The following is a 15587-nucleotide window of genomic DNA, read 5'->3' as shown; positions in this document are numbered from 1 at the left end:
TGGACTATATATACACAAGATAGAAATAACATCTTTGGGCTTTGTTTGTATTTAACTGTTTGACAATATATTTTTTTTGATGACTTAGTTTTTCGAAAATTATTTACATAATAAAGAGGCAAAATTATAAATCCCACGCCTCATTTATTTCGCACCTTTTTTCTTATCTAGACAATTGTAAAAAAAAAGCCAAAGGAAAATTTTTACCAAATTCTAAATCTGTTTTTTCTTTAAAAATTATTCAATTCCACGATGGAAAGAAATTCCGTTTTTCAAAAAAGAGATTTTTCTCTAAAAAAAAATATTCTTTTTGAAAAAAAGTGTTTCTGAAAACATTTTTTATTTTTCCCTTAATTTTGTTCATTTAAGTAATATTTAAGAATTAAAATTTAATAATAAGGAAATTTATGTTAAATATAAATTTAAACATAAATAAAATTGATTATTTTCTTTAATATTATAAGTTCGATGATGAAATTTTCGTGTATTTTTTTTTTGTAGTTTTCTTTTTCTTTTTACCAACGAATGTAACTTTTGTATTCCTCGTTAACACTGAAACGCTTTATGGTCTCGTAGCCTAATATTATTGAACAACTGAAACAAGCGGATTGCACGAGTCTCGCTGAAAGACCTTTTGTAAACATTTTTAGTCGTTCCTCAACCCAAAGTACTTTCAATGCATTATACATATTGTCAAGTCGTTGAACTTGTAATCTTGCTCGCACAATGTCCAAAGGATTTGTGATAATTGTTGTTGTAAAACCCCCTAGAGTGCCAGCAACCGACTGAATAAACAAATGACTCACCCACGACGGTAAAATCCTTATTAATTCCTCTGCAAATCATACAAATTTTTTTAGTTCATTATTTTAATCGAAAAATACAAACTATAATAATCTGATAAATATAAATTAATTGCTTAAAAATTAATCATTAATTTTTATCAATTTATAGGTACCTATCATTTAATTTTTTTTATTTAGTAATTAATCCAATTTTTTGTTCAGATCATTTATTTTTTCTAATTTTATTAATTTTGAGCTTAATTATTTTCGTCTGGTAATCAATTTAATTATTAATCAATTTCGTTTTTAAATATTTGTTTTTTATTTTTTTTTATTACTATTTATCTAACAAAAGGAAAATTTAAAGATCATAAATGAAAAATAAAAAAAAAAATAAACATAATTATTAATCAACTTTGTTTATTATTGAAAATTGTTCTATTATAATTAACCTTTTTTAAATAGTTATCTATTTATTAAATAATTTTAATTTTTTCCGCGAAAATTCAAGTAATTTTAATATTTTATACTGTATTAATAATACTAAATACTGTATTAATTTACCTTTTAAGAAATACTACATAAATAGTCAGTTATTGTTATAATTTGTTATTGTTTAGCAAAAATTTGCAAATAAGTAAATAATGGGAACAATGGAATGTAATAAAATTTGTACCTTGATAAGTTGTGTATAAGCCCCACCATAATGCACTATTAGGAACGTAAGCGCAAAGGGATGCGATGTATCCTCTATAAAATCCTCGTAAACCGTCACGTTGATATATTAATTTCACTATTTCTGATGTAATTTGCGCTCGGGACATTCCCGGCTGCAAATTCAAACCCAATGGATTCATACTCATCTAACAAAAGAAAATTTTGTTTGTTAATAGTTCAATTGTTTTACTATTATTATTATATTTTTATAAATAGTAAAATTCTTTACAGTAATTCAATTATTTTCAAAATAATTTTAATTAAATTCCTCGGAAGAATTCAAATATTTTTAAAAATTTCCATAAAATTCAATTATTTCTTAAAAAATAATTTTAGTAAATTCTTTGAAACAATTCAACTATTTTTATAAATACTAAAATTCTTTTGAAGGAATTAAATTATTTTTAATCCAATTTAAATAAAATTACACAAAAGAATTTAATTATTTTCAAAAATTTCCATAAAATTCAATTTCAACAAGAATTTAAAATTCTCTAAAAATAATTTAATTATTCTCAGAATATTTTTTAAAAAATTCTATATATGGAAGTTAGATTACTTTAAATTAAATTTTTAAATATATTCGTCAAAAAAATTTAAGAAATTCAATTATTTTCAAAAAATAATAAAATTCTTCTGATGAATTCAATTATTTTCGAAAAATAATAAAATTCTTTTGATGAATTTAATTACTTTGCATATACTTAATTTTAATAAAATTCTTTACAGAAAATTCAAATATTTTCGAAACAAATTTAATTAAATTTCGCGAAGGAATTGAATTATTTTCAAATATTTCTATAAAATTCTTCAAAACAATTGAATTATTCCCTAAAATTTTAATAAATTCTTCGAAACATTTCAATTATTTTTATATATATAGTAAAATTCTTTGCAATAATTCAATTATTTTCATGAATAGTAAAATTCTTAGCAGAAATTAAATTCTTTTCAAAATAATTTTAATAGAATTCCTCGAAATAATTTAATTATTTTCAAATATTTACATTAAATTAATTTATTTCCTAAAATTTTAATAAATTCTTAGGACGAATTCAATTATTTTTAATATTTTTATAAATAGTAAAAATTTCACAAGAATTAAATTATTTTTATAAATAATAAAATTCCTTTTAAAAATTCAATTATTTTCAATACAATTTCAATAAAATTCAATTGCTTTCAAAATTTTCAATTAAAATTATTAAAGAAGGTCCATTATTTTAAAAACATTCACAGAAATTCTACAAAACAATTTAATTAGGAAATTCTTTAAAGGAATTCAATTATTTTCTTCAAATTTTTTTGTAAAAAGAAAAATTTTTAAAAAAGTAAGGAAACAAAAAAAGCAATCAACAACTAACTAATTATTATTCTATTATTAATCTATTAAATAACCATTTTTGCTTATTAATTAATTACTTTTTTTTAATAAAAATTAATCTTTTTTGTTATGAAATAAAAATGTTCCTTTTTTGTCGTTTTATCTACTTGTTCACTAATTAATTGACTTGTCTATTAATTAATTACTTTTTTTAAAATCAAAATTACTCCTTCTGTTAACAAATAAAATAAAAAAATCTTCTTTCTGTCGTTCTATAAACTTGTTCATTAATTAATTACTTTTTTTCAATCAAAATTACTGTTTTCGTTAACAAATAAATATATTCCCTTTTTCTCATTTCATAAATTTTATTGATTTACCAACTTCTCTGTCAATTAATTACTCTTTTTCTAAATTACTCTTTTTATTACCAAATAAAAATATTTTTTTATCGTTTTATAAACTTGTCCATTAATTAATTAACTTGTCAATCAACTAAATAGTAAACTAATTAAATTAATTTATCTGGCTTTATTAATATTTTCGCATCAATTAAATAATTTTTCTTTTAATTAATTATACCGCTTCCAGTAATTATACTATATAAAGAAATAAAAAAATTAGTTAATTAGTTAAAAAAATTATTAATTAATAAAATTCCCTTGTTAAAATAAATTTAATTAAAAAAATAGTTTTTCCAATTTCTTCTTCTTTTTTGTTTTGGTTGAAATAATTTGTGCTGACGGAAGTAAACTTACTTTGTCAACAACCAATTTTCCGTGTTTAACGTTTACGCCAAGTACCATTAAATGTTGACTAAGAACATCAAAGGGTATAACTATACTATGTCCCACTAGACTCGCGGCACCACCTCCAATTAACGCCTTGACCCTTGAGTCCAGGGAGGATGTAACTGAATTCTGACTGAGAAGATGCCGCACACCTTCGTAAGTTGTTGCGTAAAAAACACCTGAGACTATTTGTATCGAGCTTATCCAAAATCCTCGATAGAGACCTGCCATGCCTTCGTATGTGTAAATTTTTCGATAAGCGTCTATCATGCCTAAAACGGAGACAATAATTTTTATTAAATTGTTTCTATTGCTACAAAAAAAAAATAAGTACAACAAATAGTTATTAAATTAGTAACTGACTGCTTGAGGAATTAATTAAAACAACTTAACTAATTGTAGTTAATCAAATAATTAAAATTAATTTACGATAATTACTCAAACTATTAAAATTAATTTATTGTAATTAATCAAGAAATTAAAATTAATTTATATTGTAATTAATCAAACAATTCAAATTAATTTATTGTAATTAACCAAACTATTAATATTTATTTATTGTAATTAATCAAATAATGAAAATTAATTAATGAAAACAATGACTATTAATTATCATTAATTAAATATTAATCATAAAATAAATTGAAAGAAAAAGAATTGATATAGAAATTTAATTTAATCACTTAGTGAAAAACTATTTAACATAAAAATTTAATTGAATAAATAACTAGAAAATTAATTATTTAGTGCACTTATTCAATTTTAATCGACATTAAAAAATTGGATCGCTTAGTGCATAAATAATTCAAGTTGAGTCATTATTTCAGAATTTTAATTACTTGCTGAGTAAATATTCAGAGAATTATTACTTAAGCGGAATAATTAATTTAGAATTACAATTAAAAATTTAACTATTTACAGGTTGAATAATTTTCTTAATAACCAAAAAAATATTAATACAGTAAATTTAATTTTCGAAATGTAAATGTTTAGTTTCAACAAATTAAAGTTTTAATTACTACCATAAAAATTTTATTAACCATAAAAATGCATTTTTTCATCAATTAAAGAACGAATTGACTCTAAAAATAATTGAATAGTTAATAAAAATAGTTAATAATCAAGTGTTTCCAAAGAAAATGAAAATTAAGAAAATAAATTAGTAAAAAATTGTTTCGTCTAGAAAAAATTGCTACAGTGAAAAAATTTGTATAATATATTGAATATAAAAGTAATTGAAAATAGCCAATAGGCAAAAATGATTTAAAAAAAGAAAAAATTAAGAAAACAAATTAGAAAAACTATTTCTTCTATAAAAATTGAAGGAGTAAAAATTTATATAATATATTGAATATAAAAATAGTTGAAAATAGACAATAGTCCAAAACTGATTGAAAAAGAGAAAATTAAGAAAATAAATTGGTAAAAAAATTTGTTCCTCTTAGAAAACTGCTGGAGTGAAAAAAGAGGAAATAAAGGATCTCATTACCAGTGTACATGTGATTTCGTCTTTGAATTTGAAGTCGTGTTTTGATCACAGTTAAGGGATAGAGGCAACAACGGACTGAAAATGACGAGAGCATGCTCAGTGGGAAAAATTTTGTTTTGTCCATCATATCCCATTCGATGGTGCGAATAAATGGCGGTGTCTCCACTGATGACATTGTTTAATTGATAAATCAAAGAACTGCCACTTTTTAAATGAAAAACACGTGACTTATCGTACAATGTTTTATAAAACTTTAACTCCTTGATTTTGGACATTTCAATAGCTTCTTCTGGGCATTACTACCCACGTCTTACTTTCGAATATTCAACATATATCTGAAAATAATAAATACAATAATTACACATTTTTAACATAATAGAAAAAGTCCATAAAAATAAAATAGAGAAAAATAATAAATAATAAAATCCTTTTCGTTTAAATTTTCTTTCGAAAATGAGTAATTTAGAAAAATTTCCCTTTGGTAAAAGTTGAATAAAATAATAATTTAGAATTTAAACAAAATTGCCATGCATACAAAAGAATTTTTCTTTAAAATTTGCAAATGAAAACCATTCCATTAGCAAGGGAAGATGCAATCAATTATCAGCGTTTCAATAAACAAAATAAAATTGATAAAAAATTGTTGACACTTGGAGATAAAAAATAGTTTCGTAAAATAAATTCCTTAACTAAAGCTTTATAATTATATAATTACCTCCATTATTTGTTTATTAATTATTAATTATTAATTATCGATAACGATAAATAAATTTTCGTGAAAAATATTCGTATAATAAATATTTTTTATCTAAGAAACATTAATATGTGAAAATTAACAAAATAAATAAAAACTACAAGTCAAAAATATCGTTACTTTATTTATAACAAAAAGAAAATATATTATAGTTTATTTCACGTCATAAGTCAAGGTTACCCGGTGCAAAATAAATTCTAAAGCTCTAAAGGTGATAAAAATGCATGTGTTAACTATATTTTCAATTGCAAACTTTAATGAAAAATAATTAATAAAACTTTACCAACTTACAAAAATGACGTAACACGAAGTACACTTTTTTTTTAGAAAAAAAAATGATGAAATCTTCTCCAGTCTATGTTGACACACACACTCTGCACTCTTGTAAAAATTAGGAAAATATTGTAAAAAAATCTCCTTAGAAAACTTGTGTTAAAAAAAGTATAAACAATCCTAGATGAAATTGTTTATGAAAATGATTTTCTATGTGTCACGTTTTTGATTGAATGTCATAATATTTTGTTAAAAATAACGAGCAAACGATCACATAAAAATTGTTTAAATGAAAAAAATAGAAATTAGAACACAAGCAGAAGCCATGAAATTTTATTTTTCTTGAGAGCTCTACCTTTAAACTGCGCATGCCAATTTTAAAGCTCCTCTCTCGATTCTCGAACTCTCGACTGAGAGATTTTCTAAATAATTCGTAAAGTTTCCAAGTGGCAGCACTGTACGGATAAACTTCCTTTACCAAGTGAATCATATTTCATAACAACTCAAGATAAAGTAGAAAACTTGAATTCAATTTCAAAATTTAAACTTGCTATCTCGTGTCAATTGTTGTGGAAAAAATGGTGGAATACTAAAGTGTTTAATTACCTCGTTAATTAATGAATTTATTTAATTGGATTTGAATTTTCCACAGTTTGGTTGTTTATAAATAAAAAGTGAGGCGGGAAAGAGAAATGAAATCCGCGTAAGTATCAAAATTTCACTTTTAAAGTAACCTAACCTCAAAAAAAAATTGTTTCAAAAAGCCGGTTAATAGTTTGTTTTCTTTTTATTCGGAATGTTTAATGTTTCACGATTACCTTGATATTTACTATCATCATCACGCATAGATACCTTGAATCATTAGGATAAGAATAAATAAATCGAATTTAATTTTTTAGACGCTCAAAACCGCCAAGTTCCACTCGAAAACAAGCAGGTCGTCATCGAAACAATTTACAAACCGGCGATCCTGTTCAAGTATTTTGTCGTTTGCGACCAATTCAATCGTCCAATGAATTATCATACATGAAAGTCATTTCCAACAAGACAATAGCAATTTATCCTCCGGAATCATCGACAAATGCCCGTTCAACGGGCAAAGAATTCTTAACGACGTTCACTCATGTCTTTCCACAGGAGACTTCGCAGAAAGAAGTTTTTCACATTGTCGCCTTGCCTTTGATTGAAAATTTATTTCAAGGAAAAAATAGTTTATTGTTTACTTACGGAATAACTGGAAGTGGGAAAACATTCACAATGACGGGCAATGATCGCGAGGGTGGAATAATGCCGAGAACATTGGACGTGATATTCAACAGTGTGGCTAATTATCAGGCGAAGAAGTTTATTTTTAAACCGGATAAATTAAATGGTTTTGATGTTCAGGGCGAGAAGGAAGCATCACAGGATCGACATAATGAATATCAAACTCGACATCCAATTCCTACGCCTAGAAATGGAAAAATAAAAATGTAATTACTTTTTTTTACTATCTTCGTATTTGGGAATGTGGATGTTTTTAATTTATAGTTTTTATTTATAGGCGAAAAGTTGATAGCGACAGTGAGAGTAATCCGACGATTCCTCGTACTTGCGAGGAGTCTGAGATTTTGCGAATTGATCCAGACGCTGCTTACGCTGTTTTTGTCACTTACATCGAGATTTATAACAAGAGTGTTTATGATTTATTGGAAAACAACGATATTCGTGGAACGTAAGTTTTCAATTTTTTACGAAAAATAAATGTAGAATTTACAGTGAAAATCTTTAATTATTAAGGAGAAAAATCTATATTAATAATTGTTGTATTCCGGTAATCTGTTAGCAGTTTGAAGTTAGTTGTTAATTGCTTTTTCGTTTTCTAACTTATTAAAAAAAAATTTTGTTTTTAAATATTTTCAATTTTAAAATTAATTTAGGTATTGAAAATCATTAAATTTTTGCAAAGAATCTTATAAAAAAATTTAAAGAGAATAATTGAATTCCTTCGAAGAATTTTTTTATTTATGAAAATAATTGAATTCTCGTGAAGAATTTTACTATTTATAAAAATAATTAAATTGTTCCAAAGGATTTATTAAAATTGTAGGAAATGAATGAATTTTATGTAAATAATTGAAAATAATTAAATTCTTTTGAGGAATTCTATTAAAATTGTTTTGAAAAGAATTATTGAATTTCTTAAGAAAATTTTACAAATTTATAAAAATAATTGAAATGTTTCGAAGAATTTATTAAAATTTGAGGGAAAAATTGAATTGTTTTGAAGAATTTTATAGAAATATTTGAAAATAATTAAATTCTTTCGAGAAATTCAATTAAAGTTGTTTCGAAAATAATTGAATTTCTATAAAGAATTTTAGGAAAATTAAGTATATTCAAAATAATTGAATTCATCAGAAGAATTTTATTATTTTTGGAAAATAATTGAATTCCTTTAATTTTTTTGACGAATATATTTAAAAATTGAATTGAAAATAATTTAATTTTCATATATAGAATTTTTTTTAAATATTTTGAGAATAATTGAATTATTTTTAGAGAATTTTAAATTCTTCTTGAAATGTAATTTTATGCAAATTTTTGAAAATAAATAAATTCTTTCGAGGAATTCTATTAAAATGGTTTTGAAAAGAATTGAATTTCTGTAAAGAATTTTACAAATTTATAAAAGTAATTGAACTACTGCAAAGAATTTTACTATTTATAAAAATAAATGAAATGTTTCGAAGAATTTTATAGAAATATTTGAAAATAATTAAATTCTTTCATAAAATTTAATTAAAGTTGTTTCGAAAATAATTGAATTCATAAAAAGAATTTTATTATTTTTTTTTTAAATAATTGAATTCCTATAATTTTTTTGACAAATATATTTAAAAATTGCATTAAAAAGTAATTTAATTTTAATAAAGAATTTTTTTTAAATATTTTGAGAATAATTGAATTATTTTTAGAGAATTTTAAATTCTTGTTAAAAGTGAATTTTATGTACAATTTTTGAAAAAAAGTCAATCTTTTTGTGCTATTTTATTTAAATTGGATTAAAAATAGTAAAACTGTTTCGAAGAATTTATTAAAATTTTTGGAAATAATTTAATTTCATGGAAGTATTTTAAATTATATTTGATTTCTTCCGAGGAATTCAATTTAAATTTTTTTTGAAAATAATTGATTTCTTGCAACGAATTTTACTATTTATAAAAATAATTCACTTCTTGCGAAGAATTTTACTATTTATAAAAGTAATTCAATTGTTTTGAAGAATTTATTAAGATTTTAGAGAATAATTGAATTTATTCGAAATGTATTCAAATTTTTTTTAAAAACTGAATTCTTCCGAGGAATTTAATTAGAATTGTTTTGAAAATAATTGAATTTGTGCATAGTTTATTATTAATAAAAATAATTGAATTGTTTCGAAGGATTTATTATCTTTCGCGAAATTTTATTGAGAATAATTGAATTTTTTGCAAAGATTTTACTATTTAAATAAATAATTGAATTCTTTAGAAGGATTTATTAAAATTTTAGAAAATAATTCAATTCTTTTGAATAATTAATTATTATTAATTAATAATTAATTAGCAAATTAGTTAATAAGTGAGTTTTTTAAATTTTGATTATGAAAGTATTTAAAAATTTATATTTGAAAATAAAAAATTTTGTAAGTTGCATAACAATACTAGTTATTTGCTAGTTATTAATTTATTATGAAAGAAGATTAAGATTATTAATATTTTAGGAATCTACAGAGTAAAATTATACGCGAGGACGGTAATAAAAATATGTACGTTCATGCTGTGACTGAAGTTGAAGTGAAGAGTACAGAAGAAGCTTTCGAAGTTTTTCAAAAAGGACAACGAAGACGACGAATTGCTCACACGGCTCTTAATGCCGAATCCAGTAGATCTCACAGTGTCTTCTCGATACGTCTTGTTCAAGTAATTTATTTAATTTTCTTTAATTAATTTAACATATTTTTAATTTTTCAATTTCAAGTCAACTTTTTTCATTTAAATTTTTTCCAACCAATAATTTATTTCATTTTACCTTCTTCTTCTATTTTTCATTCTTTTTCGACTAATTTTATTTGTTTTATTTCGAAGGCACCTCTTGATTGTAACGGTGAAAAAATAATGACCGATAAGGACGTGATTGGTATCAGTCAATTGTCATTGGTCGATTTAGCCGGAAGTGAGAGAATGAGCCGCACAAAAAATACTGGTCAAAGATTACGAGAAGCAGGTTTGTTTACAATTTTAATAAAAATAAATTTTTTTAAACACAAATTCGAATTTTTAGTCAGTAAAGTCAATTTAAATGAAACATTAAATTAAAGTTAATTTACATTAAATAGTAAATTAAAATTAATTTAAATGAAATATTAAAGTTAATTTAAAATTACTCCTTTTCAGCTAGCATTAACAATTCCCTTATGACTTTAAGATCTTGCATTGAGATATTGAGGGAAAATCAGTTACAAGGCACTAACAAAATAGTACCTTATCGTGATTCAAAACTGACGCATCTATTTAAAAATTTCTTCGAGGGTGAAGGACAAGTTCGAATGATTGTCTGCGTCAATCCACGGAAAGATGACTACGACGAAACAATCGTAAGTTTATTATTTTCTCTTTGTAGATAAATTATAAACCATCGAAAAAAATTTATTTACTAATTTTCTTTTATTTATTTAATTCTATGTTAATTTATTTTACTACTTTTAATTTTAATCAGTTAATTTAATTTTAACTAGTTCACTAAATTTTCATTAGTCAACTATATTTTAATTAGTTAACTGAATTAAATTAATTTATCATACTATTTATTTTAATTAAAATTTTACAGCAAGTAATGAAGTTTGCTGAAATGACTCAAGAAGTAAAAGTCACGAAATCCACCGTGAAATTATTGGATCCGTGTTTCACGCCAGGAAGACGTTTTGCGAATGAGGTAATTAAATTTTCTAAAATGTAATCTGGATAATATTTCTTTTGATTATTTTTATTTTTCTTTTCCTTTTCTAATTTCTAATACGACTTTAAATTATTTTTCCAGTTATTGAAAGATACTCAAAACGGATTAAATGTAAATAAAGAAAGTGCGATGAATTCGAATAACGATCTGGGTGTTATTTACGGGTAAGATTATATTAATTACTTCATAAAAAAAAAATTAATTGAAAGTTCAGTAATAATATTAGTTGAATAATTAAATTAAAATTAAGTTCAAATTTATTAATTTAAAAACAAATATTTCTAGTCTTGGAGGTTCATTTCCCGATTTGGAAATTACTAATCCTGAAAACGAAGGATTAATTATGAATTTAATCTACTTTCTTGAGCAAAGAATTAATAAACGCAATTTCCTTCGAGCTGATTTGGAACAAAAAAGTAAGTCAATAATTTATTATTAATAATTAAAATATTAATAATTTTTGAATAATATAAATTCATTAATTCTTCTTCCAGCGAGTGACTTTAGAAAATTTCTCATAAAAATAGAGGAAGAAAATGCGAGTTTAAAAGTAGAAAATGCTTCTATAAAAGCCTATCATAATCAACAAGTGCAAAAGGTTAATTTAGATTCTAAATATTTTATTACTTAGAAAATATTATAAAACAAACAATTTCTGTAATTTAAATTATATATTTTAGGTTTCAGCTCTAGAATGTCATATAGAAAAAGCAGAAGGCCAGATAGATAATCTCCTTCGAAAGATAGATAGTGCAAACAATACGATTAGAAATCTCCAGCAAACAGTGAGTCTAAATAATCTTCCTATTTCTTTCTTCTTCATTTTTTTTGTTATTCTTATTCTTATATTATCACTTTTCTTATTCTTCTTATTTTTTTTTTATCAAAAATCAATGTTTACAATTTCACTGAATTTAATACAATTTTTCTAAATAAAAAAAATGTAGTAACGAACAAAATTAAATATTTTCCCAGTTACAAGACAAGGATGTTGCTCTCAATCAAACAATAATCGAAACGCAGAGAGTGAAGCAAAAGTACAGCAACAAATTGCAAAAAGAAACGGAAAAGATTAATCGACAATCGGAAATGAAAATTCGAGAGGAATACGGACAACTTCAAGTAGGGAGAAATAATTGTTTCGAAATTTTTTTCAGATATATTATAAATAAATAATAAAATATAATTTAATATTTCAGAGTCAACTTAAAGAAAAAGAGGAGAAGATAAAATCAGCGAGACAAATATTGACTGAAAAAAATGATTTTACTTCAGTTTCAAGTGATACAAAATGTTCACTGCCAATTTCACTTCCTGCTTTTAATCCGTACGAAGCTGGTGATAATTTATCGGTGAAGTCCCCCGAAAGCGCAATCATCAAATCAAGAAGGGTATTTATTTTAAAATAATTTGAAAAATTAAAACTTATTGAATTCATGTGGTTTTTCGATTATACGAAAGCCAAAAAGAATTTTAAATCTAGTTTCGTTTCGTTCCTGATAAAAATAAAAAAAACAATTAGCATTGATTAATTACCTTAAAAAATTTTATATTTTTTATATAATTTTAATTCTTATTTTTTAGGATAAAATTGCAGTTGCAAATTCGAGATATCGTCGATCTCAAAGCGCCGACAAGTGGATAGATCATCGGCCCGGTCCTTTGGTACCTGTCGAAACGGTTCTTCAACCTTTGATGCGCAGAAAACGTAGTGTCACCGAATTACTGAGTCCACAAAAAATTACCGACGGCGCTTCCAGGTATTGTCTCATTTCCCAGGAACAAGATTCAGTGGGTGATTTGGAAACAAAACTCTACAAGGTGAGAAAAAAATTTTTTTTAGAAAACAGGGTTGCCGCAAAAATATAATTTTGTTTTTCCCTGATTTCCAGGCAAAATTTTTACTTTCTTCCTGACCCTAAACAATATTCTGATTCACTTTAAAAATGATTAGATACTCAAAAAAAATGTTCCGATACATTTATTTGTGAATTTCTTTAATTGTAAAATTAAATATCAATAACTTAACGTCTTTTTTAATCATTATTATTTTTTAATAGGATAATTCAATCAACAAATTTTTAAATAATTGAATTCTTTCGGCGAATTTTAGTAAAATTTTTAAGAATAATTATATTTTTCAAGAAATTCGTTTAAAATTTTATTAAAAATGTTTAAAATTCTGCAATGAGTTTTATTATTTATAAAAATTATTAAATTATTACGAAGAATTTTATAAAAAAGTTTCAAACAATTGGTTTTTATTTGAAAAAATTTATGCAAATTCTATTTTTAATAATTCAATTTCTGTGCAATTTTCATTATTTTAGAAAATAATTAAATATTTGTGTAGAACTTTATCAAAATTGTTTTTAAATAATTTAATTTTTTTGGGGAAATTTTATTAAAATAATAGATAAACAAATTATTGAATTGAGAACAATTTTTGAAAATAATTTAAATTTTCAATGAATTTTGTTAAAAGTTTTGAAAATAATTGAATTCTTGTGAGCAATATTGTTATTTATGAAAATAATTGACTTCCTCCGAATGTTTTTATTATTTATAAAAATAATTAAATCCCTGAAAAGAATTTTAAAATTTATGAAAATAATTGAATTACTGCGAAGAATTTAATGCCAAATTTTAAAACATTCGATTTTTTTGAAAAAATGTATGCAAATTCTATTTTAAATAATTAAATTCCTGTGAAATTTTTATTAGTTTGGAAAATAATCGAATGTTCGTGTAAAATATTGTCAAAATTTTTGTTTAATAATTGAATTCTTTTGGGAAATTTTATTAAAATAGTAGAATATTAAAAATCATTGAATTAAAAAAAATTGTTGAAAATAATTGAAATGTTGCCAAGAATTTTATATTAAAATTTTTGAAAATAATTAAATTTTATTACCTTCTTTTAAAAATAATTGAATTCTTGTGACGAGTATTATTATTTATGAAAACAATTGAATTTTGCAATGAATTTTATTAAAATTCCTGAAAATAATTGAATTTTGTAGAAGAAATTTTGCTATTCAATTATTAAGATAATTGAAATGTTGACAATTTTTTTTTGGATTTTTTGAAAATAATTGAATTTCTACGAAGAATTTTATTAATTTTGAAAATAATTGAATTTTTCTGATAAATATTGTTATTTATGAAAATAATTGAATTTTACAATAAATTTTATAAAAATTCCTGAATATAATTGAATTTTGGCGAAGAATTTTGCTTTTTATAAAGATAATTAAAATGTTGATGAGAATTTAAAAAAAAAAATTTCAAATAATTGAATTTCTGGAAAGAGTTTTAATATTTATTAAGATAGTAAAATTTTTTCAAATAATTGCGTTAAAATTTTTAAAATTAAAACTAATTTCAACAGAATTGAAATTATAAATTTTTTCGAAAAAATACTTCATTAAATGATTTATAAGTACATAATAACATTATGGCACTTCTTCAATAAAATTAAGTTATTTAAAATTAATTATTGTCAGAAATAGAAAAAATTTAAGGCTTTTTTTTAAAGTTCTTGGTAATTTTATAGTTTATGAGTCAAACAAAACAAACACAAAACTTCAGAATTTTCTTATAAATTCTAAACATTTGATTTTTTCCAGTACTTTTAATAAAAATCGCTGACTTTTCCCTGATCAATTCTACTTTCCCTGACTTTTATGATTTTCCTGACCTGTGGCAACCCTGAAAAACTACTTACATATAAATTAAATTATCATTCATTAAATTAAAATTAATGAATGAATTAGTGAATTAAATTAAAATGAATGAATGAATTAATTAAATTAAAAATATGCAAAAAGCAGCGAGTAAATTTAAATTATTTTATCAGGGCGACATTGTTCCAACGAGTGGCGGAGGCGCTCAAGTTATTTTCAACGACGTCGAATATTTAAAACAAGGTTCACCAAACGAAAGAAAGAGAAGTGGTCCTTCAACGAGAAGCATTTATCCAGAATCAAATTCAGAGCAATGCTTTAGCGGCGAGAGTACTTCTAAAAAATCCCGTACGTAAGTTTCAAAAGACTGCTTTCATAGTTTAACAGTTTTTCTATATTATAAGTATTATTATCCAATATGTGGATATTAATAGAAAGTTTATATTAATATATTTTTCGTTACCTCATGAAGACTGTTAACTAAATGTTCTTACGAATTTTGATATCTTACATAAGTTTTATATTCTCATTAACTAAATGAGATCGTTATTAAAAAAAAAGTTTATAACAAAAACCGTTTTATAATTAAAAACGAAAGAATAAAATTCAACTTTTATATATATAAATTCAATTATTGTATTAAAAACCTTTTCTATTTATGTTTTACAATTAATTTAAATAAAATTAATTTATTACTATAAAATAATTTTAATATTATTATTATTATTATTATTGACGCTAATAACACAAAAGAACTTTAAAAGTTCAGATTTTATTTCATTTTTCGT

General features: G+C 23.0%; 2 protein-coding genes across 3 annotated transcripts; one reads left to right on the top strand and one right to left on the bottom strand.

Moving 5' to 3' along the window:
- Positions 1-460: 460 nt before the first annotated feature.
- On the bottom strand, positions 461-6503 carry LOC122510163 (solute carrier family 25 member 44). 2 transcript variants are annotated; one of them, XM_043624616.1, is made up of 5 exons: positions 6489-6503; positions 5107-5441; positions 3585-3889; positions 1462-1648; positions 461-835 (listed from the first exon to the last, which is right to left on the bottom strand). In XM_043624616.1, the coding sequence occupies exons 2-5, from the start codon at positions 5279-5281 to the stop codon at positions 516-518; spliced, it is 987 nt and encodes a 328-aa protein (XP_043480551.1). In that variant the 5' UTR covers positions 5282-5441; positions 6489-6503; the 3' UTR covers positions 461-515. The 2 variants fall into 2 exon arrangements, with proteins under 2 accessions (XP_043480551.1, XP_043480550.1); XM_043624615.1 differs by lacking the exon at positions 6489-6503 and adding an exon at positions 6152-6482.
- A 164-nt stretch (positions 6504-6667) lies between these two features.
- Positions 6668-15419, top strand: LOC122510160 (kinesin-like protein KIF23). Its single transcript, XM_043624612.1, has 15 exons — positions 6668-6836; positions 7033-7605; positions 7677-7847; positions 9879-10077; positions 10243-10381; positions 10552-10751; positions 10985-11089; positions 11195-11277; positions 11399-11529; positions 11608-11711; positions 11794-11898; positions 12089-12235; positions 12313-12504; positions 12698-12934; positions 14973-15419. The coding sequence occupies exons 1-15, from the start codon at positions 6826-6828 to the stop codon at positions 15153-15155; spliced, it is 2580 nt and encodes an 859-aa protein (XP_043480547.1). The 5' UTR covers positions 6668-6825; the 3' UTR covers positions 15156-15419.
- The last annotated feature ends 168 nt before the right edge of the window (positions 15420-15587 follow it).

Source organism: Leptopilina heterotoma, unplaced genomic scaffold (genome assembly GCF_015476425.1).
Source record: "Leptopilina heterotoma isolate Lh14 unplaced genomic scaffold, ASM1547642v1 Lhet_68, whole genome shotgun sequence".
Lineage (NCBI taxonomy): Eukaryota > Metazoa > Arthropoda > Insecta > Hymenoptera > Figitidae > Leptopilina > Leptopilina heterotoma.
The sequence above is the reverse complement of the archived record's forward strand: the minus strand, read 5'-3'. Positions and strand labels throughout refer to the sequence as shown.